This window comes from Oikopleura dioica, chromosome 1 (assembly GCF_907165135.1).
Source record: "Oikopleura dioica chromosome 1, OKI2018_I68_1.0, whole genome shotgun sequence".
NCBI classification, from domain to species: Eukaryota; Metazoa; Chordata; class Appendicularia; order Copelata; family Oikopleuridae; genus Oikopleura; species Oikopleura dioica.
The window spans coordinates 12,452,056-12,476,283 of NC_137291.1; the positions used below are offsets into that span (position 1 = coordinate 12,452,056).

The following is a 24,228-nucleotide window of genomic DNA, read 5'->3' on the forward strand; positions in this document are numbered from 1 at the left end:
AAAATGGCTCTATAACATTTTTTCTCTTGTCCGCGATTTTAGTTTTCTTGCCAAGCTCAAGAAGCTGTGAGAAAAGCTAAAGGTCGTTAAGGGGATAGTGATCGATAGTGTGTCGGATCAGCGTCAATGCATAAAAAAGCTTATTCATAATCGTAAGGATACCCTCAGCGTCATCTTCTCTTAGAAGGTTCTTAGACAAAGGGCCCCTTGTCACTATGGATTTTTAGCCAACCCGCGATACAAAAAATGTCATAACCATGACTTACTTGCTTATTTTTTATCTTTCCCTATTTGAGGGTCGACTTTCTGCTTGACTATTTCGAGCTTAACGTGGTGCCACCCTTTTTTCATCGTAGGTCAGTTTTTCTTTCGAACATATCTCTAGGAGCTATGAAAGTATTCTTGTCAAATCAAAGTCGTCAAAAAGTCAGTCTGTCCTCTGAGCGCTATGCGTTGCGCCTTACAGAGCCATTTTTAATCATGGTCGACATGTTTGAATCAGATCTAACGCCTAATTTCATCAAATATCAGTCGAGTTCGCAAGCCTTATGTAAGGTCGATACTAGTTAAACTATAAGGCTTAACCCCTGGGTAAATCAGATGAAGGACACAGTTGTTGTTTTTTTTGTTTTGAATATTTTTTTGGGTTTTATTTTAGTTTTATACACAGACATGAATGGAACTATTCAAACAGGAATTTAAAAAAGGGAGAATTGAAAATTTTGTGCGTTTTTCACAAAATTAGCAAGTGAATGGTCGGTTCTTTGGCTCAACCCATCCGAGGCCGAATTTCTTGTGGTCTTCGTATCGGAAGCATCGAGCGTAACCGGTGACACTGCCGTTGTCGCACTGGAATCGGCATCGGTTCATCTTTTCCCATCTTCGTTTCATCTGGCAGTCCCAGGTTCCTGCGCCTGGTTCTCGGCCGAGGAGCTGGGTAGCATCGCAGGAATCGGCGACGGGTCGCTCGATGCAGGATGGGCAGAGTTCGCCAATGAGGAGGTTGGCCTTCTCGTCGGCTTCTTTGAATTCTAAAGGGAAATATAAATAAGGGAATTCGATTTTGAATATTTTGCCAAATCAAAAATTTTTCTCTTTGTGAATATCTCTGATAACTTACCAACGTTGATGTCGATTCGTCGATCGCCAGGGTTGAAGGTGTTCTGGAAGTCGACTCGCCACATTTGGTATCCCTCGTCGGTTGAGGCCATCTCGACGGCTGGAGAAGCAGCTGGTCCGGCAGCCTTGACGAAGCTGACATCGTTGTCGAAGGTGAGGAAGACGTGGTCCTGGTTGTCCCAGAGAGCACCGACGGCGCCGAGTTTGTTCAAATCGACTTCGATTCGGAGATTGAAGCAATCTTTGCAGGTCCAGGCGTTGGTCCTGGTGATCTTTGGTGTGATATTGGCGCAGAAGCTTGGTTTACCGGCGGCGGCGCAGGCGTCCATTCGGACTGTGGCATCGGCAGCAGCTGCGAGAAGGGCAAAAAGCTTCATTTTTTTCTATTTGCTATATCGTATCGATATGAATATGATTTACGGAGAGTGAAGAGCGCTTTTATAGCGCGCAACGGCGCGATGCATGGGGCGCCACCAAATGCGAAGTCCGCGATTTGGTGCTGCACCACCAGCGATGCATGCGCCGCGATTTGAGAGGGTGACCTGTTGGCACCCCCGCTGACCGCGCACTTGTGATTCTCTGACCATGATTGATATACTTTGTGGGCTTTTCTAGTTAAATAATGAGAAAAAATGATGATGGAGAATATTCATTTCATCATAAAATAAAAGCCAAAATTTATTTGACAGATAATTTATTGAACTGAGCAACAACAAGATTTTTATCAAAAGCAATCGCCATATCTCGCGCACTTCTTCCCAGATTATTTTGAACATCTGGATCGGCACCATTTTCAAGTAAAACCTAAAATTCTCTTTTTGAAAATAGAATTGATGCTTTCCAGTACCTGGACTAATTTAGCGTTATTATTGATTGTGGCTTGCATGAGTGGGGTTTTTCCTTCATCGTCAGTGATGGAAACATCGGCGCCGGCGTCGATTAAAGCTAGAATTTTCCTCAGTGAAGGGCAAAACATGAGGGTGTCAAAAATACGGAGGAAAAGTCTCAAATGTTGATCAAACGAAATATTGATTTTCATAGTAAGAGAAGTCTAAGATATGTCTGAAAAGACAAGCTAATGGGTGGTTGATGCCAGTAGAAAAAATATCGTTAGAATGGTAATGTTACCTTGTGCAACATCAGGAGATCCAGTAACACTGGCAAGTCGGAAAATCGGCGTCCACTAGAAAAAAAGTTCATTCAGAAGAGGAATCTTGAAAGGTTATGTTTTTGTAAACAATTGAAAATTGTTTCCTGCTGATTTCTTAATTAGTAATAGAAAGAAGGGAAGATTGAATTAGGGAAGTAATTTTCGATAATGTTACGATGTAATTAGCTCGGAGAAGCCACACGGGTTTGCCAGTAAGAAGGGAAAGAAAAATCACTATTCACGAGTTTGTTCGAAACTTGGGCGGACAACTGTTTTGACATGAAGTGGTTGAACTTCGCTCTCACGTTATGCAACGACACATCCCAGAAAAATTGAATTACAGAAGTCAAGTGAATTACTTCAAGTCAAGTTTAGAGGACTTAGACAGGAATTTTCGGACGTTCGTGCGAAAGGATGAAAAATCGCATGAGAGTCGTAAAGTTTATTAGAATTCGATTTACGGCGAGCGATACCGTAATTTTCGACTTATCCAATTTTTAAATTCTACGGCATTTAACCATCAAAGCCCGAGATTTGCGAAAAATGCTCTCTAAAACTAATAAAAATGACGATTTTTTTTTTATTTTTCCAATTTTATTTTAAAAAAATATTTTTTTACCTGAGAATTGGCGTCAAGAGCATTAACATCGCAATCATATTCTTCACCAGAATTCCCATTTTTTGCTGATTAAAAATTCATGTTCCACTTTCAGAAACATTCGAACTAGCTATTTTTTCTCGCTATCTTTGCAAAAATGCACCATGTGAACCTCGCCCGTTATTTTACAAGTGGCTCGTACGTAAGTGATTTTTTAAAATCTAGAGCAATTTGCACCGTGCCCTTGCTCGTGCATTTCAGTATTTATGTCGCGAAGAAATTCTTCCGCCAGCTGAGCATTAATTTTAGAATATCCTCTTTTTGGCCTCCTTAATTTTTGAACTTTTCTTATTCAATATTTCGCTCAAGCAATCAATCAAAAATGTGATGGAGCTTTGGAGGAAGTGGGAAAGGAAAATCCGGTCCTATGAGTCGTTTGACGATGGATACTTTTAACAGGTTCACCATCATAATTTAGCTCAAGTACGATTTTCGCGGGATTGAGCGGATGAACAACGACTTTTATACCGCGTCATGCTTTTTGAGACCCCCCCCCGTATGTCAAGCGAAAGAAAACGGTAACTCATCGGCGTGATTGAATTTCAAGCGCTGCCTGGAGAAAGTGGCAGCCACCACGAAACGTTTTTTGGTGAACCGCGTCCTGAGTTAGAATCGACTGCCCAGTGAAGAGGAGTAGACCCATCGCCGCCTTCTACACCAGCTCCTTCGTCCATTAGTCTAATTGCAACTTCTTCGTGTCCTAAAGAATACTTTCTGAATAAACACCCTCACGTTTCGGAGCAATCTTTTATTTAGACGTAAATTATCTTCAACAATCGTGGTAATAATCGACTCAGCAAATAATCGCCGTAAAAATATCGGTTCAGCGACCTGAATGTTCTAAAAACAACACCTTGCTCGCTATAAAAATAAAGTGGCTAGAGGTAGTTTTCACAAGTGGCGAATTTTAAGAAGATAAGAGTGGTCAGAAACGTAGTATGATCTCAAAATTCATCCATCTCAATTCGCCCTTCACGTTTTGACAGAAGTCTATTTGTAATAACTCACTCTGTGTTTTGCACAGTGTTCAGCGAAATATTTTGAGAATATTCAAAACCTAAGCAATTCCTGAAAATTATCATTTGACCTCGAAATATACAAGCGTCCCAGATTTTTGCTGAATACGACGATTATTGATAAGAAAATTCAAATCGAGCAGAGGATATTGAACAATTTTTCACGAAAGACTCGATTGGTGACCTTTTTGGTTGATTCTGCGGTCTTGATTGGCATGTAAACAGGTCCAAAGAAGAAAGTTTGGATTTCAGACTTGCTCATGTCTGCCAGACAAATTAATCGGGATTCAAAGTCACTTTGGCTGCGTAGAAATGAATAGTTCTTGTAATACATTTCCTGCTTTTGAGTACCAAGAGACACTTAGAATATGATTTATGCAATGCTTTTTAGCATCAATCGAAACACATAAGATTTCTAATCTAATAATTTTAGCTTGAAAAGTGTCTGCAGCTGAGCGTACCTGATTGACACGCGAGCATGAGCGCCGTCTTTCCGGAAGGATTTTGAAGGTCCAAATCAGGATCATACTCTTTAAGGGATGTTTCAAGTTAATAAGAAAAGCTAATCAATTCTTGGGGATTCGCGCTCCCGTGCCTAGAAGACAGTCCAGACATTCCAGCGCGTTGTACGCAGCGGCCGCCATCAAAGGGCTGAATCCGAGCTCATCAACGACGTCCAAATCCACGTTTTTCTCGATCGTAAGAATCGTTCGCACTTTAACAGCGTCGTCGCGTTTGATTGCTAAAAACATCGACCTCAGAAATTGTGTAAAATCATTTTTCACATATGCTTCGTAAAACCGCAAATTACGGATAAAACGGTGTTGTCGACTTCCTCCGGAATAGAGATTCTATTATCGAGTATTACAAAATTTTGCGCTATCTTTAGATGTCAAAATTTATTGATGGTCTAACCTTTATTTATGTCGCCAACTCCAATAGGTGGCTTTGTCGTGCAGATTTTCACCCATTCTGACTCTTTAGAACCTTCTTTTCTTCAAACTGGTTTTCATTTCTGGCGCTAGAATCAAACAGGCTTGAAATTAGGGCTCAAAATTAATATTTTCATTCAATTATTCGCGTTTTTTTCGTCTTGATGGTCAAAAATTAAGCCCTATTGCAAGACCATATCAAATTATAAATGAAACCAGTTCCCGTCGAATTCGATCTTGATCCTAAAATGATAGCCCGTTGTGCTTTCTAGCTCCGCAGCTGAATAGAATTTGTATTTCGAGCGCTTTCGATGCACGTGACTCCTGTCAAAAGTCACATAAAGAGCTACAATTATGTCTACCAAGCTGATTTTATCACTGACAAATGAGGCTGTTTCCTCTACATCCTGGATTACACGATGTTCTAAAATCGTAGCACTGGAAGTGACCTTTGTCTAATAGACATGGAAGATTACCTAATGTTTCGTTGTTGAAGCCAGAGTAGACAAGTTCGATCGTATCATCCTTTTTTCGCTGAATAATGTACCGAAAGGGATCAACAATCAATTATCAAATATTCTAAAATAGCAGCATAACGCTACTCGCGCAAATATTTTTAAACCCGGATGACATGATTCACAAGCTTTCGGATTACAATGCTTTGCTTATTTCAAGAATTTACATGTGACCAGTCCTTCTAAAACCAACACGGGCAATGAGATTGTCGAACCAAAGACTTAGCCATGTAATGATTGCAGAAAAAATTATCATTGAAACATTATTTCAAAACAAATATAGCGTAAAGTTAACGTTGACTTGTTTTTCTTCCGGATCACCTTGTTTTTGGAAATAGAAATTATTATGTCGCTACAAATAAATGATCTGTAGAACCGCCTTGTTTCTATGAAAAATTGAGGGCAAATAGCCCAAAATAGGGCTTGGAAATAATGCAGATTTTATTATACCAATCGATTATAATTTGATGTTTATAACTTCTTTGTCTTTCTGATTTGTCAAAATGATTGTAATAAATAGTGTTATAGGGTATATCCCTATTCGCTCTAGAAAAATAAAAAAAAGAGCAGACCAACAAGTCGTCTTTTCTTCCTGATTAAAATTCACGAGCTCGGACTACCCTACTTTGGAAAGAGGATCTAAATAGTTGCGTCTTTCTCGCACGTTGAAAAAATCCGCGCTTAGTACGCAGAAAATTCAAATTCCACACCGCGCCCAAAATTTTTGGTTAGTTTTTCTCAGGTTCAAATCAGCGCCGCATGTTTGACCAAGATTGAATTGATCCCGTACGAGCTTGATGTTCGTATTTTCGAGCTTCTTCCATTTGATTTGGCACGAGTGGTGGGTCACCTAAAGAAAAAGTAGCCTTGTGGTTAAATCGGATTTGCAGGTACTTGATAGTTTTGAGCATTTTGAGATTGAAGAGATTGCTCTTATCTACTTCCATCTTTATGTAATTTTTCGAGAAATAGAAATTAAAAAAAAAACTGATTTTTGACAATGCTTTTCTTTTTGATTTTTTTATAAAGAGACACCCTTATTTATTCTGGGCCAGAATTTCTGGCCAAAATTTGAAGTATTGCTTCAGAAGCCTTTAATCAAAAAATAATCCCTTTGATCGGCAGGGGAAAAAGTAAGAGCACGTTCGAAAACGCTGATATACGCGGTTAGATAATCACCAGGGCAAGAAAAATATTTTCAATGAAAAGTGCTCGCGCGAACTTTCCTAGGTCAAAGTCGTTTCCTCGCTATCTTGGACTCTATCTTTTGGCGATCTATTTAGAGTTCCTTTCTTTTCAAAATAAAGAATAAAAACGTGATCAAGTAGAAAGAGGCTTAGATTTCATTAAAGTTTGGCTAGATCAGAATATGGAGTTTTCTATATTATGAAAACAGGAAAGAAAGGTTTGTGTGAGGGCATAAACATCATAGAAATGTTTTCTCGCGAGCTTCAAAAACGGCACTTTTCCGAGCCTTTTCGGAAGTTGCATGCTATCTCGAACCTTTATCACAAAGCTAGAGACTCAACTGTTGCGTTAGAAAAGGTTATCTCATGCTCAAACACGTATTTATTACTGACTCACTGAAACGTAAATACAGATTGCATGAACAACAAACTCCCAGAGCCTCAAAAACAAATTTTGCGTGTTCGGAATTTTTAGAAAGCTAGAAACTCCAGGAAGAACTTAAGTAAGGAGGCCCCTAATTTGAAATTTTAGTTTCGCATACCTCTGAAATGTCCAAACTCGGCGGCGTCGGAAGCTCCTCCTCAGACTGAGCACGTGTCGTTCCCAACATTCCTAAAAGACTTTCGAGTAATTGGAAAGGCCAAAGCCACGATATCTCCTATCTCGCGAATTATTGACGCTGTGGGGAAGACCTGTGGTTATCTAGATTTTTGAACATGCCCGAAACTATTTCAGTTTTGGTCAAAAGGGTTCAACTTTCAAATTCTTCTTTTGACATCGTAAATTATTTTTTTCTATTATTATATTATGGCTTTCTTATTCTTTACCTTCGTTAAAATCTTCAGTATGCTTTAGTTTTCTGTAATAATCTCTCTTTTTTCAGTATAAAAAATTTTTAAGATCTGGCAAACAAAATTGAGGGATAAGTAAATTGAACTCAAGTGCCTCTTTTGTCCGAATAGGATCTTGACTTTAAAAGTGACCATTCCTCATTCACCCCATTTCTACTTGTTACTCAAACCTTGTAAGATCAGTGACATTCTTCTCTTGAACCCCATTTTCAATTTTTTTTCTTTCACTACTTATTTTTTGATGTAGGAAGTGTTGCTTTTCCCGTGGAATAGAAGCATTATTCATTAAAACTTGGAACTTGACTCGTTCTTTTGAAAGAATTGACCTTTATGTTCATCAAAGTAAAAATAAATAACACGCTGATCTCATGTCAAAAAGGCAAAAGCCCATCATGAAAATGGCAGATCTTTGGATCGTCAAAACAAACTTATTCTTGCGCTACTGCATAAACTCATAAACAACGACGCGTAGATTTAGTATGAGAGCATCTAAAAACGCTTCAAATTGCTTGAAAAACTTTTTGTATGGCACTTTTTTGACATGACTTGAAAACTAAGCTTCCAGCTCAAGTACCTTGTTCTTGGGACTTTCAGGCAAGAACATAATTATGATTCTTTCAAGTAGCGCAGCATTCCAAGGTTTCGATTGGAATTTCTTGGGCTTGACATTTTTATAGAAGAAAGAAGAACCTAATATGCATTTTCTTCAGATTTACAGAATCTTGAACTCATCCTGATTGTATCATGCGAAGTCCTAAAAAATATGCAATTTTCTTATGTAATTATTCCTGGAATGCGTTGTTAGGTCAGTTCAGGTACTCGAAAATGAATCGGCACGTGTTTCTTAATCAGCTATTTATCTTGGTACATAATTTGTAGGCACACAATATTATCTCCCAATAATGACAATGGTCCAATGTAGGGAGAGTCTCTATTTCGTCATTATAACGAGGAATGTCGTGTTGAAGTATAACAAGTAAGGGGACACTTGCGATAAGAGCAAAATGCTCAACTGAGGCTTTTACACAGCACCTGATTTTGAAATGGCGACTCTTGAATGAATTACCTTCCGCAAGTCAAAAACTCGTCAAAGAATTTCGATAAAAAGATCAATAATTTTTTGAACTTCCATTATGCAGCAAATCCGTAATTAAATGCGCAGTTCAATTACGAATTTGATCGATAGGAGATCACGATTTGACAGAAAACCTTCTCGTGTTCGTTCTTGTTCTGAGAATTTTACCTGAAGCTTGAACTTGTCGCCTTTTCTCTCAAATGGTAATCTGCGATTGTGGTTCGTGGAAAGTCCCGGGACGAGTTGGATCTTCAGGTGGTAGCTCTGTTGAACTGGATTTCCGTTTGAGTGAATGGTGTCGGGCAAAAGGCAAATAGCACCCGCCGCGGATGAAGCTTTGTTTGGGCTCCTGAAAGCCAAATCGCGATTATGATTACTGTAACTTGCTTGGTAAACAACATTACAGAACTTATCTTGATCGAATACTCTTTCATTTTTTCAGCACTGTTTTTATTCGTAAAAAATCGAAACGAAGTCTTCTCGACCTTCAAGTGTGTCTTTTAAAAATTCGATTACGCTTATTTTGAGTTGAAACCACAAATTTTTCATGGCCGCTTTTGGAATCCAGGGCACTTGATCTTCCCATTCTTACATCTACTACCGGAGCCGAGTAAAAATGAAACCGTAATCTGCAGCGAAAACATGCTGGCTTCCTGGGGATAACATCAGAATTACAAAGTACCGTGAAGAGCCTCCAAGCTCCATTGCGAAAATACAGTATCAGCACTCTTAGAGTCATAATTCTGCCATTGCTAGAAAGTGGGTCAAATACAATAAAACCACGAATAACAATCTGTGGCTTCGGTATCAATGACAAGCTGTTTGCTCAGGATCTTCCTCAATTGATGAGCTGTCATCAATTCCTTCATGGTAAGCAACAAAAAGAAGAATTTTTTTTATGATTTTATTTCGTCCATAATCTCATTGTACATTTTATCAGCAACAAAGCTCTTCCAGCAAAACTGCTGAAAATCATCCTTTTCTTCCGTTTCTTCCGGTTTATAGACTTCGACTTTCTTAACATTCTTTTTGGCACTACGCTCTTCGTCGGTCAGGTTCTGTAGCTTTTCGATCTCGGCCCATTGGGAGGAGATGAAATTGATGTTTTGGCAATGAGATGGCGTGGCGGGGATATTGCAGCTAGAATTCATGTTTACTTTTCTTCCGAGGGGTTCAATTTCCAAACTAGCTCTTGAATTTTGATGGGTTTGAATGTCAGAATCGTTGGAAATATCCGAAAAGCAGGCTTGAAGGAACAATATTTCAGCAAATAGATCAAAGAGCTTCGAAATTTATCTATCTGTGTCATTAAAACCCGCAGGCTAAGCGTAAAAGCTGTCAATCCAAAGAGCGACTAGTGCTAACAGACTGTCACTTCTGATTTATGCAAGTGTACCTCTTCGTCGTTGTTTTTGACATTTTGGCGATTTCTTCGAAGTTTGATAGCTGTTGGGTCTGCTCAACTACCTTGGCGATGTTTGTGTTTGTATCGCTGACCTTGTCTAAAGAAAAATAAATAGAAAAAGTTCTTTAATTCGAAATCTCTTGACCTTCTAAATGATTTAACAAAAGTCTTTTGTCAAAAGACTTGCTAATTAGTAATCAACTTGCCTGTGAGCGAGGTCCCATATCTCTGCGAAGCTCCGCCACGAGTACCCAAAATTCGAATGTACATTTTCTCTTCTTCTTTCGTAAAAATTTGACCAAGGATTCTCTTTCTATTTTCTATGCGGATGGATTTTGAATGATGAAAACTTTCGGCACTTATAATGGTTCTCGAGAAAATTTACTCTCGACGCATGGCGGGGGCAACTTTGAGTCACTCTTGCATCACACAGAACCCGGGGTGTGTGCCTAACCTTTTGACCAAGTTGATTGAACAAACCCATCTAGGTAGGCCAACCCTTAATAAGAGTACTATCGTACACGACATAGTGCGTTTTTCGAATTTGTAATGAACTTTGACAAAAAGTAACAGTATTTTCATTAATTCATTATTAATTACCAAGGTGATACTTCTGAGAACCATGCCAAAACGGCCAAAAATTAGCCCAACGCACCTTTTTATGATCAATCAATTTGCCGATTTCACTCTCAAGCTACTCATTTTTCCAGCCGCTAGCATCATTAACGGCCTTTTTAGCATCAGACTTGTCTCATTTCATAACACTAAAATAATTATAATTTGGTTAGTTAGCATAGCGCAAGGTTCATGGTTCCATTTCGAAAGTTGCAGCAAACTGAGCATGGTAATATTTTTTTTCAAAGAGAGTTCAATACGTATTAACGATGAGTTTAGTTTCTCCTCAATTTTCTGCTCTTGTGGCAGAGAGGAGTTCTTGCACTGGACTGCAATGCAGGCTCAGTGGACAAAACAAAAGTGCCGAAATCTTTTGGCCCGGATGTGACGGAATCAACTCTTCGGAAAGTCTGGCCAAACATCCATAGCGCCTACCCCACTGTGAATTTCTGGGACTGGTACAAGTTCTTCACCACTTACGCGGCTTACTTTAATCATGGAAAGAGCATCGCGAATGATATTTATCAAGTGTGGCCGATTTCGCTTGATAAATATGGAGACATCAGAGAGGTGGATAACTACGACTACACTGTTGCGGAGGAACTGGGTCTTTCTTGGAATGAGATGGTCTTTGATCAACTCAATATTCCAATAGTTTCTCTTGTTGCAGCGAATATCTTCTATGACGGTAATTAAAAGAACTCTTAGCAAACACAAGTCAAGTATTCTAGTGGAGGTGGGATTGAATAATTACTTTCATGGCGGATGGAACACATTCTCGATCAATTTCGGAGGGGCGAATAAAACTCGTTGGGATGAACTCGAAGCGAAGTTTGAGTTTCAAGAGCATCTCAATCACGATAATTTTGACCTTCTGGTTGTCGTTGATGATTCTTCCTTGATTGCAGACGATGATTTCCAAGAAATCAAGAGCTTCATTGAGAATATCGAAACTGTTGCTAATTCAGCTTCGCTTGATATTTCAGTTCATCCTCTAAACGGCGGAAGCTTTCACACGTGAGCATCTTCATCAGAGAAAATGATGTAAAGAACGTCTTTTAGATTTCAAGCTGGGCCGCTCGATCTGAGCTCTTTCTCAAAAAGCTCAAGCCAAGACCGCAACGTTGAAGCAGTTTTTGACAATATTTATGGTGACTTTACATCGGCCAGGTAAGATCGCAAAATAAATCTTTCGTCCGCTATTTTCAGATCCGATGCCGCAAAATACGTCCTGTTGATAATAACTGGCACTCCCACAGATGATGTATCTCGAATTCAAAAAAAGTATGCTAAAGAATGTCACCTGCTCTAACTCTAGCTAAAGCCTCCCTGGACATACGCAACTCATTGTCCTGAATATCGGAGGACAACATGTGACTCTTGATGGAGACACGACAAAGAACATGTACGCGTCAACAGCAGCTGATCTGAATTCGGATAACCACAGAGTAGAGAATATCCTTTTTGAAGTCACACAGGGTGTAATTTATCTTTCAACTGTTAGTGGTGATAGCTGGTCTACTCAAAATATCAGACTCCATGCAAACTGTAAGTCCAAGAAAGAATTTCAGGCTTCAAATTAATAATCTTTTCTAAGCAAATCGTCAGTTCTCGTTCCCGACTGCGATGCTTGGTGAAATAACCACAGAAATCCGAACTGATGATGGTTCTTTTGCCGAAGCAACTATTTTGGCCGGCGTTAGTGGCTCGCCAAGCTATGCTTTTTATGAATTGGAACGAAATGTGAACAACACTTCGCCAACCATCATCAAAATTGGGCCAACATGGGATACCACTTATTTTTTTATACTAAACGAGAATGATGAAGATCTCCTTGTTGACTTCACGTTGGATATGCGCACACCTGTTTTCGGGTTTTATACTCCTGATATTGACATCTCGAGGTATATTAATCTGACGAAAAATATGAACTGATACATTTGTAGGTGTAATATTCACGAATACTGCTCTGCTGATGGAACCTGCGACTGTATTTCGACTTACTACAGGACACGAAATGACCAGTGCACTTTTTCTCAATTCATCAAGAGACCAGAACTCGATACATTTGTTTGCGACCTCAAAGATGGTGAGGTCGAGTTTTACATCAATCTTACTGACTATATTCCGCCCGTTACGGATCCAAGATACGAGGAAACGGTTGAAATCTCTTCCTAGCTGGCTCTAGAATAGTTCATACTATAATTTCAACCCTTGTCAGAAAGACATCAGAGGATTCTGTTTCGTCGACAACTCCACAATTTCTGGCCTAATCACGAAGCTTGAGTTGGCTGGTAGCTCAAACAACACCTTCGGAAACTCATCTTGCGCCTGTTCTGCATGGCTCAAAGGAAATCCCGGCGAGTTGCAGAAGTATAATCCGAGCGACTGTCCATCGGTAATGACAAAAGAATTTGTTCAAGACGAAAATGGCTTGCTCAAAGAAGTCTACTCGTTTGGAGTCGGCTACGACGACGCGACGATCGAGACAGGATTTGGAAAGATAATGGTCCAGGTTGATTTGAGAATTTAATCATTGCTTTTTAAATAATTATTTCAGCCTGGAGCGAGATGGAAACTCTCATGTGACGTCAAACGGGCGTCCGAGATGTCGCTGGGCGACGACGGCGGGCCAGCGGAGATTACTTACGAAATCGAGTCAGTGGACGGCATCGATCTTGAAGACAACCTCGACGAGATCAATTTCGACTTTGCTTTCTTTGCCACCACGGATTTAGAAGGAAACAAAAGAATTGGAGAAGAACCTTTGGAAATCGACCAAGATGTTTACATCCAGGCACAAATACGAAACAATCCATTCTTTAAACTCTTCACGAGTTATTGTGAGATCACCGTCACGACGAATGGCACGGACAGCATCTTCCAAGACATTGTCGAGCTCGGATGCGTGAACCCTGATTACGAAGACTCGTTCCTCCGACCAGATGGATTTTTACCTCGAGATTCGGGTGTAGACAAGTTCATCTTGCGTCCAATTGTTCCTTCGGGCTTCAAAACAGCTTCCGTCGATGTGGCTTGCACGGTTTTGGCGTGTCCAGACATTGGACCAGGCGAGCCATTCTGTGCGCCAGGGCCGACTTGCGGAGATATCTATTCAGCGCAGACCCTGCGATCGCTCAAAAGGGGAAGTAACAAGCCTCACGATAAGGACATGAGTCTACAACTCACATATGTTCCAAAAAACAAAGCTGACAATGATCCAGAAGATCCTGAAAATCCTGAAGATGATGACAACTCAGCAGGAACAACATTTTTTAGCACTTTTATCGTATTCTTCTTATCGTTTCTTTTATAAAAAGTAGGTTTCTCTAGTTACATTTATTTCTGCCTATAATCAAGCATCCCTGAATGGAACGGCCGTGAACTGCGCATATTATTCGAGCTAAATTTAAGAAAATTTAAGAACCCAAAACTGAGAAAAGTTCATTGTCGCTCCTTATTTTCTGTATCTGACCTACTGTTCTTCGTTTACTCATAATATTTTCATACCCTTCATACATGGCAAACCTTGTATTCTCAATAAAATGCCTAAATCGAATCCGACGTTTGATATCAATATCATCAAATATTCAAACATAAACTCAGCTTGGCTATATAATCTAGTTCAGATTCACAACTGATTTCAGAGAATCAATTTTTCTATCGTTTCTTGTCGATTAAACTCTTGATCAGATGAATTAGAGCAAACTAAGTTTCAAAAGATTTATTAATAACGAAGAAAGGGCTTTTGATCGTTCTCCAAGAAATATCTTCAATCTAAAATTCATATAAGCATTAGTCGAAGAGAAACGCTTCTGAAATTGACATACCAAAAGAAAATCTACCGCTATTAGCTTCTTAAAGGAGACAGATATCTACAGTTGTATTTTCCTCCCGCGCGCGACAGGTCCTCAAGTGACAGTGAGCCTGAACAACGAAAATATTCCTAATCCGTTTTTTTATCGCCGAGAGCTCTTATTGCATTAGCGACAACACGAGGAAAATAATCAGCAGAAACAAACGGCGACTAGCAGCGAAATTCAATTATTTTGTCCGAGTTTTTGACGCAATTAGACGCTTAGCTGATCAGCTATAAAGTCGACCAGCGGCTACGTTTCTTCAGACGTAATTCATCGCTTTTTTCCTAATCTCTCACTGCGAAAAAAGTAAGGGGTTGAGAATAAATTAGAACAAGGCCTAATTAATGTCTCAAAAACACTCGTCCCTTTCTTGGCCTCGGACCAGAGTGTGAAACACATATTTCTCAACCCTTTTTGAAGAGATGAAAGCTTTCGTGATATTCTTGGTCATTCAGAATGTTTTAGCGAGAGCGACGGGAAAAGATGAGAGAAATTTTGGGTAAGTGAAGATTTTCGAGGTTCTCCTCCTTGATTTCAGAAAGGAAATTCTAGCAGAAGAGGTCAGATCGTTGACAGTTTTTACATATTTTTCTTCAGAGGAAATTTGGACTACGATCCTAATTCATGCAACCTCCCGGAGAATCGACAAATGTGCGTTATTCTGAGCCGTATGATGAGACCCAGGTAACAGCTTCCATATTTACAAAAAGTCAACAAATCTTGTAGATCAGAAAACATGAACGAAGCGCCTCCGAAGCGCTCTGTAATGACGCCAGAAGCAGATATCTCCAGCGCAGATATACAAGCTCTCCTTGATCGACTCGCGCTAGAATTTTCCCCAAGCATGTCCGATAATCCGGGGCTTCGTCCTCCAGAGCTTTTGGAACGCTCAGTGCGAACGCCAGAAACAGACATTATCGGAAGTCTACGACTCCAAGCTCTTCGAGAAAGACTCGCACGAGAAAGAGCGATGATGAGGAATTTTGGTGGTGCCGATTTCGACTTCTGAAAATGGACGAGAAGGAAGTTCTTCAACGATTAATAAAGTAAACATACACAAATGCTCCGAAACGATTTTCGACAAATTTTATTTGTTTTAAAACATGTTATTACGCTCATTCGCTCAAACAAAAGGGAAACTGTTCACGCTGTGCCAAGTAATCAACTTGATTACTTATTTTTATGAAATAAATATTATGTAGTTGATAAATTCATACTCATATTTTTGCAAAAAACTTGCCGAAGGGAAAGTAGAAGCTCGCTTGGGGCCAGCGCCTGGTGGAGATTTACGACTCCAGCTCGTAGTGAACGAATCAGCGCGCTGTTTTCTAACGTTTTTCCCTTCTTGCCTTCAAACGAACCCGGGGTTAACGAACCCGCTTATAAGCTGATCATACTTTAATTGACCGTCAATTTCTTGTTAATTAAGCCAATAACTTAATAAGTTATTGACGATAACTAAGAGAGAAGAATATGCCTAACTTTGTAGGAACGGTGAGAGACTTTTTATAAACTCAGTGTATGAAATCAGAATGATTTTTGGGAATGATGTCGAAAAAGTGGCCTTTTTGAAGGTTCTCTGCCGAAGAAGCCCTAACAACATTTCTAAAATTTCAAGCACTGACTTTGTAATTTGATAAAAAATAAAACAAAATTAGTAAAATAAATTTAAGAGCCAAGACACAGAGCAGCACATTCTCCTCATAGAAGAAAGACATGCAATTCAACGAGTCACCTGGATTCTTGATTTGCATGATAACTTCGAAAACACAAGCGGCTCTGGTCCTCCACAGTAGAGTTCTGCTTCATACATACTATGTTCCTACTAGGTAAATTTGAAGATAAAAATTATAACGAAGAGAATTTTAAAGAATAACTCATTGCCCAATACCGACACGAACTTCAGCTCTTTCTTCTTGATTTCATATACACTGTCCTGATTGACATTCCAATTTCTGTATAATTTAATTCAATCAACTTTCTCTAATCTCATTTGTTGTATTTTGAAAAGACATTTTGTACGTTTCTCGGGAAATCGCGACTTTGCAGTCGCGACGATGGTCTTTAAACATTGTCCATTTGTTTCTCAATCTTGATTCAATGCAATGTAAATAGTAATTTTCCCTTTACGATTATGTTTTATTTGCCCAGTCACCAGATCTTTCCTTTTTATGGGGATTTTCATAATGGGACTTCAGTTCGTTATTACGCATAAATATGAATTCATGAGTTAGAACGTGTATTTTTGTTTTCCTACTTTTTCTTTTAGCGGAAATATTCAAAGAGTTGACATTTATTATCTTTGAAATCAAGGAAGAGAAGACTTTTTATCTAGCCGTTGATTCTTCCGTAAATCAGAGAATACGTCACGCAGCATTCTATTAATGAGCATGTTTATATAAAGAAAAGTCCTTTGCTACTCACGTGACCACATAAACGGTCGTTGCATTCCTTGGTCAAGAATTTGGTAGGGCTCGAAGTTCTGGACACTGTTCGCGACAAAATGCTGGACACTTCGGGCTAGAAAAAAAAAACATTAATTAAAAACTTCATAGAGCCCTACCGATCACGAGATCATCGTTAGATTTCTCAGAGTCGCAGACAGAAATGATGTAGTCGCTAATTGAAAGATCATTTTTCACCGATTCATCCCAAATTGCCACGAGTTCCTCAGCCTTTTCGCACTTGTTGTTGTAGTCAAATTCGCCAGCTATCATGCTAAATTTTTGTAAATGCAATCATCATTAGCAAAAATGATTCTCTTACTGGAGATCAAAAAGAATGTGCGTCTTGGCTGGTCGTCTTCTTTGCTGCGTGTAATCATAACTAATTAATTAAACATTTTAGCAGTCGTCTAAGAAACCTGAATTCAATTCCAATAGCTCTGTAGCAGCCCTTAGAATCGCAGCAGTTTCGACCGGCACAATCTGCTTCGCTCAAAGTTGCTTCAGTTGCCGAGTCTTTTTGGCCAATCTTCGCCGTTGAAAATTTCCGGGAAGGATCACTTCCATCTGGGACTTCGTAGACAAGCGTAATAAATATTTTTGACGGGTCAGCTTCAAATTTTTTAAATAAAATAGCTGTTAAAATAGAGACCTAGATTTTGAAAGACATCTTGTCGAATCTGCTCTGCTTTCTCGTCCAAGGTTGATTCATCTCTGAGACTCAAGACTGCCCAGAATTTGAAGTCAGAAACCCAACTTGCATTCGCAAGAGCAAAAATTAATACTAAGCTAAAATTTCTCATTGCATATTTTTTTAATTGAAAAGGCTGATTTTGATGCTCGACAGTTGCTGGTGTTCTCACCGAAAAAACTGCAAAACAGAGTCAGATGAGTAAATATTTTATTATTGAGTAGAATAAATGGCTAGAGAAGATGATAGATCAGTTTTTCGGAGCTCTCCAAGAAATTTAAGCAACGATGGCAGGTTTGAAATTGACTGGGAGTTCTGGATGAATGTTTCGGACGCTCGCGACCAAATCAGCAATCACCTGAATGAAGAGCTTCTTAGTAAACGAAAAGGGTTGAGGAGTATAACCTCTTTCTGCTGCGCAGCAACTCGTTTGTTCATCTCTTCGATTTCCTTTTTCGTTTTCGCGTTGATCAAGCTCTGAAGTTTGTCCGAGCCGCCCATAATTGAAGCTTCGATTTTCTTGAATTCAGCATCTCGGTCGGCCTGGAATTTTTTGATTTCGTCCTTGGCTTCTTCTTTTGCTTGCTTCAATTTTCTTGCTTTTTCTAAAAGATTCTTTCACAAAAAGCTTTTTGAGGCTGAATTCAACCTTTTCTAGCAGCGTCAACCTCCTTTTGAGCAGCTTTTTCTGCTTCCAAAAGTTTCTGAATCCCTTCGCTTTGGCTCGCCATTATTTTTTCTCTTTGATTTCAACTGCGTTTATCTCAAAATCAGAAGGGCAATTATGTGTTTTTCACAGCTTGTTTCACTTTTGCGTAGAATCAATGAATCATTTCCCTTGGGTCAAGCGATCCCAGAAGACGGTCAAAATAAATACTGTCCCCCGATCGATGTTGTCCTGTCTTCGAAGATGGCTAGCATCTAGAATTCTGGTACAAATTACTACCAATTACAATAATGAACAGTCTTCTATGATTTCAATGAAATTCTAGCAGCAAAAAAAGACCAGGAAAATTTATTCATTTTTGCACAGAAAATGCGAGCTATTCTAGCTGAATTATCGGCATTCGGAGCCAAGCCGGTCTATGCCAATCGCTTCTTCTTTCTGCCTTTCTTTGAGACGCAGATTTTATTTCTTCCTCAAGCTGTGACTGCTCCTTGAGAAGTAAATTTGTAAGCTGTTGAAACTCACTTTTTTTAAGTGAATGAACTTACATTTTGCGCGATATTTTGACTCTTCGTTTGAATTTTTCTTGGATGAGGAGTTGCTTTGATCCTCGTTGTTTCCGATGGACTTTCTATTTTCAACGGAGGACCAAATATTTTCCGGACAGGAGTGACTTCGAGCTTTTTCAAATCGACTTCGAGCTGCTTAAAAAAGTTGGTATTAAAATCCATTTCATCTAAGACCACTTACTTTTGGTGTCATTAGTTGGGTCTTGGGTTGAATCTGTTTCGGATTCGGGGTGTTATGACTGTTCGCCGTTATTGATAGTCGTTCTGGAGTTCGAAAAGACGAGTTAGGCGGCTGATCAGGTGACTGGGTCAAATCGATGATGTCTTCTGTTTGAACTTTTGGAGGCTGTGGAGCTGGAGTCATCTTTGCTTCGGTTTTTATAATTTTCGTCCACGAGATAGCATTATTTATAAAAGAAGCTTAACCAATTCCTGAGTTGAAGAATCGACCTTCGTTACGATTTCATTTTCGGGAGTCATTTGGCGAGTATTGACGATTTGTGATAAGCCTGGAGTCATCTGGGTCGCACTCTCCTTCATTTTGACCTGAAACTATTAACTTGCATGTTTTTCCTAGAATAAACCTACCGGGCTTCGCTTCGGAGTAATTTCTTTTTTGATCGATTCATCATCAGAAACTATCGTTTCGTCACTGTCATAGTCTTTCGCCTTGGGCTCTTCCTTCTCCGGCTCTTTCTTTGCTGGCTCTTCCATCTTTGGTTCATTCTTTTCGACACATCCTTTCATGAAATCCTCGTACGCCGACCCAATTTTCCCTTTCTTTTTCTGAAGCGAAGGCAGCAGTTGCATCTTTCTCGTTTTCTCCTGGGCTTCTGCGTTTTTCTGATCCATCAGACTTCGGCGCCACGCAGGTTGGCTGTTTTAGGGGTCAAAACAGTTCCTAAATTTAGCTAGTTTTGGGCTGAGCTAGCTCGGAAACGAGCTCGGATGGCAAAGTGCTTAGTTTTGAGCTAAGTTCGAAAAGTAAGAAAATATTTTTCGAGTCAAAATTTAAACCCAAGCCTTTGGTAATAACTTCGTTTGCCAGTTCTTTGAGGGGCAAAAGGATAGTACGGCTGTGGCTGAAGATTGATAGCTTGAGGAGCAGGCATTTGGGACGGTCCTTGCTGAGAATTTGCGTTCCAAAGCGGCTAAAAATTTTGATAGAGCTGAAAATAGAAGGAAGTTTTACCTGGGAATTGTTTGAGTACTGTGAGAACTGACAGCTCGAACCACTGTGCCTCTGACTGTATTGGTTGTATCTCTGCATCTGATTCTGTGAGCTCTGGTAAGTTTGAGAGTTCTGTGAAGACTGCGAATAATAGTTGTTGTTGTAATTTTGATAATTTGAATTTCTCCTCATTTTGCTCTTTTCTCAAATTCGAACAAATGAGAGATGACAAGCTTGGGCGTCAACGAGGAGTTCTCGCGCAGTTTCGAGCGGAGGTGGCATTTCTCGAAGAAAAATCGAGGAGGTGGCTAACAGACCAACCAGGGCTTCACGAGGGGCTCGAAAACCTTTCCACGTGGAAATTGCCGTATAAAAACGCGTGTACTAAGCACAATCACTCATTCTTAATCGTTGAAAAATACGGAAAAGGACGATGTCTGCTCAGAGCTCTCAAGGAAAGGCGATGAAAACCATAAATGAGGTATAATTAACAATTTTAGCTACACGTTCAATTATTCTAAAAAGTATGAACTAATGATTTTCTTTAGTCAGCCGATGAGCTCCTCCGAAATGCGGAAGACTTCGTGAAAGATGTCGAGACATGGAGGACATACAAGGAGTGCAAAAAGCAGAGCGACGCATTCTGAATGCGGCATTCAACAGATTCATGGAACTAGATGAATCTGATGAAGAATACAAGGAGTTCAAAGAATGGTTGGCAAATCAATCTCCTCAACCAGCTGCTTCCTCTCAGCCAGCTTCTTCATCCCCAGCCGAGGTAAAATATTTTTCCGTCCATTATTTAACTCTTTTCTTTAGCAACACGAGGAAAAATGCGAGGAATTCGAAAAATTCCAGAGATTCCAAGGATGAAAAGAATTCTTGAATGAGTTCGAGGAATTCTGTGAATTTAAAAAGGTCGAAGAAGACTACAAGGAATTCCAAGATTTCAAGGATTGGCTAGAATCAGAGGAATCTTCCCAACAAGCCTCGTCTTCTCAACCATCTTCATCCGAAGTCGAGGTAAAATTCTTTTCTTTCTTTATGGAAATTTAATGCTTCATTTTAGCCGGAAGCTGAGGTCGACAAGAAGAATGCTCAGAATTGAATATTTCTGCCTTTATCTCAGATAACAGTTACTGTATCCGTGATTCTGTAAGGGGGATATTTTTAAAAAATAAAGCAGCATATCTTTAATTTCGCTGTTGATTAATTAAAAACTCCAATTTGCAATGAAAATATCGATTCACTGAATAAAGGGTTGACGAAATTTCCAAAATTTCAATCGCGCCGCATTTTCAAGTTTAGCGTGAGTTGAGCGCCGCTGGGCTCAGAAATTGAGCGCCATTGGCTAATTTTGCGCCTTTTTCATTTTTTTCTTCGTCTTTGAACCCAGACGTCGTGACTCATTCTTCTCGACTCACGGGTTCGAAAAATTATCTTCTGCTCCTTTTGATCGAGAGAAAAGAAAATTGAAAAAAGCATCAAAGAAAAAAGAGGGATGAAAACGGAGAATACATACAAGCCGATTATAAAAGCACGCGGTAGTCATGGTATGTACTGTCTCTGTCTGTATATAAGTGGAGGGCGAAGCAAATAGATTTTTGAAATTTTGGAAATTGGAATTTTGAGGCTTTTATTGATTTTTTTCGCGAAGGAGTAATTAAATTTAGGAAAGAAAAAGAGAAAAAGAAATAAAAAGGGTAAGAAAAATGTGCGAAATTTAAAATTTTTCAAATTTGGATGTCTTTCAAAATAATTTAATTTTGAAAATTACTTGTTCTGATTTTTGCATGTTTCCGATTCTTCGCCTCAAATCGCCTTTGAAGCGAGTTTTTTTTCGCTACAAATTCATTTTGAGGCGAAGATTCGCTTCGTCCTTTTTGTGGTTTGCTTTGCAACAAAACCTATTTGCAGCAAACTAAGGGGGTCAAGCGTAAAAAACATCGAAAAAGGGACCGTCTGGAAATCAGCGATTTCTAGACCACTGGCCAAAATACCGTAGCTACCTCTTGTCTGAGTTTCATTCTTTTTCAAGGTCATTAAATTATTTCCCCGTCACTTTTTGTTGTTCATTTTTCGCGATGAAAATTGCTGATAAGGGGAGCGATAAGAATCAGTTCCATAAAATGACACATTTGGGGAATGGCGACGGAGTTGTATTTCACGGTATTGTAAACAAAAGTCGCCTCACCTTGCGTTTGCGTAATTTTGCGATTTCACCATTTTTCGCAATTTTGAAAAATTTAAATTCATTTCTAGCGAAAGAAAAACGCTGGGACTCGAAGAGCGAACTGATGGGAAAAGAAAGAGTGAAGAGAGACAGAGAAGAAAGAGAGAATTTGGTGCTTTGGAAGGCGCCCGTTCAGACGATCACGAATTTTATTGCTGAAGTGTTCAGTATTTTATGTAAGTTTTAAAGAGAAATGAGCATGCTACACGCAGCACTCTCGATTCTTACTTACTTTTTTAGTAAACTTTCTTCAAAATCTTCAACGAAACTACCTCAAATGTCTTCTAGTCTTGTCAATTTGTGCCTTATTTGTAAGTAATTGCTGTTTGTGAATTGAAAGTATTGTCTTTTTTAGTCATTTGTGTATAAAAACGAAGGTCCAGATGGATTTTTGCATTATTACGAAAAGCCATTTCTTTGGGGCTTGTGGTGGGTCTGGCTTGGTGTTTTGTCTTCTGTCGGTCTTGGAACTGGCCTTCATACTTTCCTGCTTTTTCTCGGTTAAAAGTCGCAAACATGTATGCCTAGAAACAATTATTTTTAGGTCCTTTCATTGCAAAAGTCACGCTGGAGGCTTACAACTGCGGATCTACTGATTTCGTCGAGTCAGAATATCCCGAAAAGCTTATTTGTCAAGAAGGGGCTACTCCAGGTAAGGAGTTTAGATTCTGAGATATTTGTAAAAGTATATTTGACAATGAGAGGAACGCGTATTTTTGTCTGTTGATGGAGATTTAGAACATCATTTTAAATTTGGCGATCCGAAGGAATACTGACTCGATTTATATTTTGCTATTGAGTAAAATAGCGCCAAATATCACCTGTTTCTTGGCCCCGTTACTATAAAATTATCTTCCTTATCGCCGATAAGTTATCGGCCTTATCGCGCGCTGCAACAATCTGTTATTAATAGAGTATCTAAAGTAGTGACCGGAAAATTACCGAACTTATTTCTTTCTGAATTTGAAATAAAACGCTTTTTAGGACACGTCTCGATTTTGGATATAATGGCAAAAGTGCGTTTCCCCGCGTTCTGCTGGGGCGCTGGAACTGCTCTTGGAGAACTGCCGCCTTACTTCATGGCTAGAACCGCCCGTCTCACTGGAGAAAAGGACGAAGATGACGAGGATCTCGAAGAATTTGAAGAGATCATGAAGCAAAAAGACGCCAAAGGTACCGTTACTGCCCGATAATTGGGATCTCTTGACGCTCTATTCAGCCGATTTGGATATGATGACTCGAGGAAAGATTTTCATGCATGATCTCGTCCAAAAAGTCGGCTTTTTCGGCATCTTGGCCGCTGCTTCCATCCCCAACCCTCTTTTCGACCTCGCTGGAATCACCTGTGGCCACTTTTTGGTCCCTTTTTGGACATTTTTCGGCGCTACGTTGATCGGAAAAGCAATCATCAAGATGCACATTCAAAAAGTCTTCATCATCTTCGTCTTTTCTGAACAATACGTTCTCGCCTTCCTCTCTTTCATCAAGGTAAAACTGCTTTTCTAGCGCTGGAATTCATGCTTGTTTAGGTTCTTCCAGGCTTCGGGCCATCTTTGTACAATTTCTTGGAGGAAATGATCAAGAAACAGCGAGCGAAACTCCAAACTGGACAATCTTCCGAAGAAGGCGGGAATCCTATCGGAAAGATTTTCGAGTACTTCGTCTTCGGTAAGCCTTTTTCGCTTATCTTAGCGCTCAGTAGAACCTTCAATTGGGTCTGAAAGTAGGGGTTGCCTTTAGCTCTATCGACTTCATGGTTTTGCGGCACTAACGCTGAATTCTAGTGATGGTGGCCTACTTCGTCGTGACAATCATCAACTCCTTGGCCCAAAGTCGTCTTGCTCGATCTCAAAAAGCCAAGCGTGACTGCAACAAAAACGACTAACTTTCTATCTTCACTTCAGCTGCTTCTTCTTTATATTCTGTATTATAGATACCTACTATTCTAGCGTTTCAAGTTCCATCTCGTGTTGAATACAAACATTGACCTATTTTTCATATCAGCGTTCTTCTTTTCAAAAAAGCCTTTTGTTTGCCATTGAAAAATAAAAAAAAGTACAGGTCTTCTA

The 24,228-nt window shown here is 39.6% G+C and overlaps 8 protein-coding genes and 1 long non-coding RNA gene across 12 annotated transcripts; 2 read left to right on the forward strand and 7 right to left on the reverse strand.

Annotated features, from left to right (window-relative positions):
* Positions 1 to 627: 627 nt before the first annotated feature.
* On the reverse strand, positions 628 to 1,519 carry LOC145696397 (uncharacterized). The gene is made up of 2 exons (XM_081773428.1): positions 1,121 to 1,519; positions 628 to 1,031 (listed from the first exon to the last, which is right to left on the reverse strand). The coding sequence occupies exons 1-2, from the start codon at positions 1,494 to 1,496 to the stop codon at positions 742 to 744; spliced, it is 666 nt and encodes a 221-aa protein (XP_081629554.1). The 5' UTR covers positions 1,497 to 1,519; the 3' UTR covers positions 628 to 741.
* A 272-nt stretch (positions 1,520 to 1,791) lies between these two features.
* On the reverse strand, positions 1,792 to 5,434 carry LOC145706934 (B-cell lymphoma 3 protein homolog). The gene is made up of 11 exons (XM_081784394.1): positions 5,352 to 5,434; positions 5,098 to 5,155; positions 4,859 to 4,938; positions 4,539 to 4,685; positions 4,405 to 4,473; positions 3,529 to 3,627; positions 3,293 to 3,316; positions 2,889 to 2,929; positions 2,248 to 2,302; positions 1,967 to 2,064; positions 1,792 to 1,923 (listed from the first exon to the last, which is right to left on the reverse strand). Exons 4-11 carry the CDS (start codon positions 4,585 to 4,587, stop codon positions 1,798 to 1,800), a joined length of 561 nt encoding a protein of 186 aa, XP_081640520.1. The 5' UTR covers positions 4,588 to 4,685; positions 4,859 to 4,938; positions 5,098 to 5,155; positions 5,352 to 5,434; the 3' UTR covers positions 1,792 to 1,797.
* A 650-nt stretch (positions 5,435 to 6,084) lies between these two features.
* Positions 6,085 to 8,894, reverse strand: LOC145711408 (uncharacterized). Of its 2 annotated transcripts, none has more exons than XR_014135181.1 (3): positions 8,673 to 8,894; positions 7,120 to 7,190; positions 6,085 to 6,240 (listed from the first exon to the last, which is right to left on the reverse strand). It is a non-coding gene; the product is annotated as an uncharacterized LOC145711408 (long non-coding RNA). The 2 variants fall into 2 exon arrangements; XR_014135180.1 differs by lacking the exon at positions 8,673 to 8,894 and adding an exon at positions 7,600 to 7,707.
* A 506-nt stretch (positions 8,895 to 9,400) lies between these two features.
* On the reverse strand, positions 9,401 to 10,371 carry LOC145712211 (uncharacterized). Its single transcript, XM_081789896.1, has 3 exons — positions 10,116 to 10,371; positions 9,901 to 10,006; positions 9,401 to 9,644 (listed from the first exon to the last, which is right to left on the reverse strand). The coding sequence occupies exons 1-3, from the start codon at positions 10,177 to 10,179 to the stop codon at positions 9,401 to 9,403; spliced, it is 414 nt and encodes a 137-aa protein (XP_081646022.1). The 5' UTR covers positions 10,180 to 10,371.
* A 4,415-nt stretch (positions 10,372 to 14,786) lies between these two features.
* LOC145711223 (uncharacterized) lies at positions 14,787 to 15,566 on the forward strand. Its single transcript, XM_081788953.1, has 3 exons — positions 14,787 to 14,883; positions 14,982 to 15,068; positions 15,111 to 15,566. Exons 1-3 carry the CDS (start codon positions 14,807 to 14,809, stop codon positions 15,391 to 15,393), a joined length of 447 nt encoding a protein of 148 aa, XP_081645079.1. The 5' UTR covers positions 14,787 to 14,806; the 3' UTR covers positions 15,394 to 15,566.
* A 1,098-nt stretch (positions 15,567 to 16,664) lies between these two features.
* LOC145712212 (uncharacterized) lies at positions 16,665 to 17,631 on the reverse strand. The gene is made up of 6 exons (XM_081789897.1): positions 17,481 to 17,631; positions 17,248 to 17,440; positions 17,151 to 17,210; positions 16,948 to 17,102; positions 16,809 to 16,904; positions 16,665 to 16,762 (listed from the first exon to the last, which is right to left on the reverse strand). Exons 1-6 carry the CDS (start codon positions 17,629 to 17,631, stop codon positions 16,716 to 16,718), a joined length of 702 nt encoding a protein of 233 aa, XP_081646023.1. The 3' UTR covers positions 16,665 to 16,715.
* An 81-nt stretch (positions 17,632 to 17,712) lies between these two features.
* LOC145710941 (V-type proton ATPase subunit G-like) lies at positions 17,713 to 18,327 on the reverse strand. The gene is made up of 3 exons (XM_081788654.1): positions 18,169 to 18,327; positions 17,925 to 18,124; positions 17,713 to 17,877 (listed from the first exon to the last, which is right to left on the reverse strand). The coding sequence occupies exons 1-3, from the start codon at positions 18,248 to 18,250 to the stop codon at positions 17,797 to 17,799; spliced, it is 363 nt and encodes a 120-aa protein (XP_081644780.1). The 5' UTR covers positions 18,251 to 18,327; the 3' UTR covers positions 17,713 to 17,796.
* Positions 18,328 to 18,547: 220 nt separating this feature from the next.
* On the reverse strand, positions 18,548 to 20,127 carry LOC145712214 (uncharacterized). Its single transcript, XM_081789898.1, has 7 exons — positions 19,948 to 20,127; positions 19,779 to 19,906; positions 19,344 to 19,632; positions 19,182 to 19,301; positions 18,937 to 19,119; positions 18,735 to 18,890; positions 18,548 to 18,676 (listed from the first exon to the last, which is right to left on the reverse strand). The coding sequence occupies exons 1-7, from the start codon at positions 20,116 to 20,118 to the stop codon at positions 18,563 to 18,565; spliced, it is 1,161 nt and encodes a 386-aa protein (XP_081646024.1). The 5' UTR covers positions 20,119 to 20,127; the 3' UTR covers positions 18,548 to 18,562.
* A 1,183-nt stretch (positions 20,128 to 21,310) lies between these two features.
* On the forward strand, positions 21,311 to 24,157 carry LOC145701267 (vacuole membrane protein 1-like). 3 transcript variants are annotated; one of them, XM_081778500.1, is made up of 10 exons: positions 21,311 to 21,479; positions 21,600 to 21,629; positions 22,189 to 22,335; positions 22,400 to 22,470; positions 22,515 to 22,659; positions 22,704 to 22,811; positions 23,144 to 23,332; positions 23,379 to 23,647; positions 23,689 to 23,827; positions 23,944 to 24,157. In XM_081778500.1, exons 1-10 carry the CDS (start codon positions 21,428 to 21,430, stop codon positions 24,042 to 24,044), a joined length of 1,251 nt encoding a protein of 416 aa, XP_081634626.1. In that variant the 5' UTR covers positions 21,311 to 21,427; the 3' UTR covers positions 24,045 to 24,157. The 3 variants fall into 3 exon arrangements, with proteins under 3 accessions (XP_081634626.1, XP_081634634.1, XP_081634619.1); XM_081778508.1 differs by lacking the exon at positions 21,600 to 21,629 and having other exon boundaries at positions 21,315 to 21,479; XM_081778493.1 differs by lacking the exons at positions 21,311 to 21,479; positions 21,600 to 21,629 and adding an exon at positions 21,960 to 22,095.
* Positions 24,158 to 24,228: the final 71 nt, after the last annotated feature.

Coding starts and splice junctions, on each gene's coding strand:
- LOC145696397 (XM_081773428.1), bottom strand. CDS start 1,496: ATGAAGCTTTTTGCCCTTCTCGCAGCTGCTGCCGATGCCACAGTCCGA. Junction 1,032..1,120: donor ACGAATCGACATCAACGTTG/GTAAGTTATCAG, acceptor ATTTCCCTTTAG/AATTCAAAGAAGCCGACGAG.
- LOC145706934 (XM_081784394.1), bottom strand. CDS start 4,587: ATGGCGGCCGCTGCGTACAACGCGCTGGAATGTCTGGACTGTCTTCTA. Junction 2,065..2,247: donor ATCTCCTGATGTTGCACAAG/GTAACATTACCA, acceptor GGAAAATTCTAG/CTTTAATCGACGCCGGCGCC. Junction 1,924..1,966: donor ATAACGCTAAATTAGTCCAG/GTACTGGAAAGC, acceptor AGAGAATTTTAG/GTTTTACTTGAAAATGGTGC.
- LOC145712211 (XM_081789896.1), bottom strand. CDS start 10,179: ATGTACATTCGAATTTTGGGTACTCGTGGCGGAGCTTCGCAGAGATAT. Junction 10,007..10,115: donor ATATGGGACCTCGCTCACAG/GCAAGTTGATTA, acceptor ATTTTTCTTTAG/ACAAGGTCAGCGATACAAAC. Junction 9,645..9,900: donor TCAAAAACAACGACGAAGAG/GTACACTTGCAT, acceptor CATGAATTCTAG/CTGCAATATCCCCGCCACGC.
- LOC145711223 (XM_081788953.1), top strand. CDS start 14,807: ATGAAAGCTTTCGTGATATTCTTGGTCATTCAGAATGTTTTAGCGAGA. Junction 14,884..14,981: donor AAAGATGAGAGAAATTTTGG/GTAAGTGAAGAT, acceptor ATTTTTCTTCAG/AGGAAATTTGGACTACGATC. Junction 15,069..15,110: donor AGCCGTATGATGAGACCCAG/GTAACAGCTTCC, acceptor CAAATCTTGTAG/ATCAGAAAACATGAACGAAG.
- LOC145712212 (XM_081789897.1), bottom strand. CDS start 17,631: ATGAGAAATTTTAGCTTAGTATTAATTTTTGCTCTTGCGAATGCAAGT. Junction 17,103..17,150: donor CACATTCTTTTTGATCTCCA/GTAAGAGAATCA, acceptor ACAAAAATTTAG/CATGATAGCTGGCGAATTTG. Junction 16,763..16,808: donor ACGACCGTTTATGTGGTCAC/GTGAGTAGCAAA, acceptor GCTCATTAATAG/AATGCTGCGTGACGTATTCT.
- LOC145710941 (XM_081788654.1), bottom strand. CDS start 18,250: ATGGCGAGCCAAAGCGAAGGGATTCAGAAACTTTTGGAAGCAGAAAAA. Junction 18,125..18,168: donor GGTTGACGCTGCTAGAAAAG/GTTGAATTCAGC, acceptor AGAATCTTTTAG/AAAAAGCAAGAAAATTGAAG. Junction 17,878..17,924: donor TTGCTGCGCAGCAGAAAGAG/GTTATACTCCTC, acceptor CTCTTCATTCAG/GTGATTGCTGATTTGGTCGC.
- LOC145712214 (XM_081789898.1), bottom strand. CDS start 20,118: ATGAGGAGAAATTCAAATTATCAAAATTACAACAACAACTATTATTCG. Junction 19,633..19,778: donor AAACGAAGTTATTACCAAAG/GCTTGGGTTTAA, acceptor CCCCTAAAACAG/CCAACCTGCGTGGCGCCGAA. Junction 19,120..19,181: donor ATTCTTCAACTCAGGAATTG/GTTAAGCTTCTT, acceptor ACCGAAGCAAAG/ATGACTCCAGCTCCACAGCC.
- LOC145701267 (XM_081778493.1), top strand. CDS start 22,011: ATGAAAATTGCTGATAAGGGGAGCGATAAGAATCAGTTCCATAAAATG. Junction 22,336..22,399: donor TGAAGTGTTCAGTATTTTAT/GTAAGTTTTAAA, acceptor TTACTTTTTTAG/TAAACTTTCTTCAAAATCTT. Junction 23,648..23,688: donor CCTTCCTCTCTTTCATCAAG/GTAAAACTGCTT, acceptor ATGCTTGTTTAG/GTTCTTCCAGGCTTCGGGCC.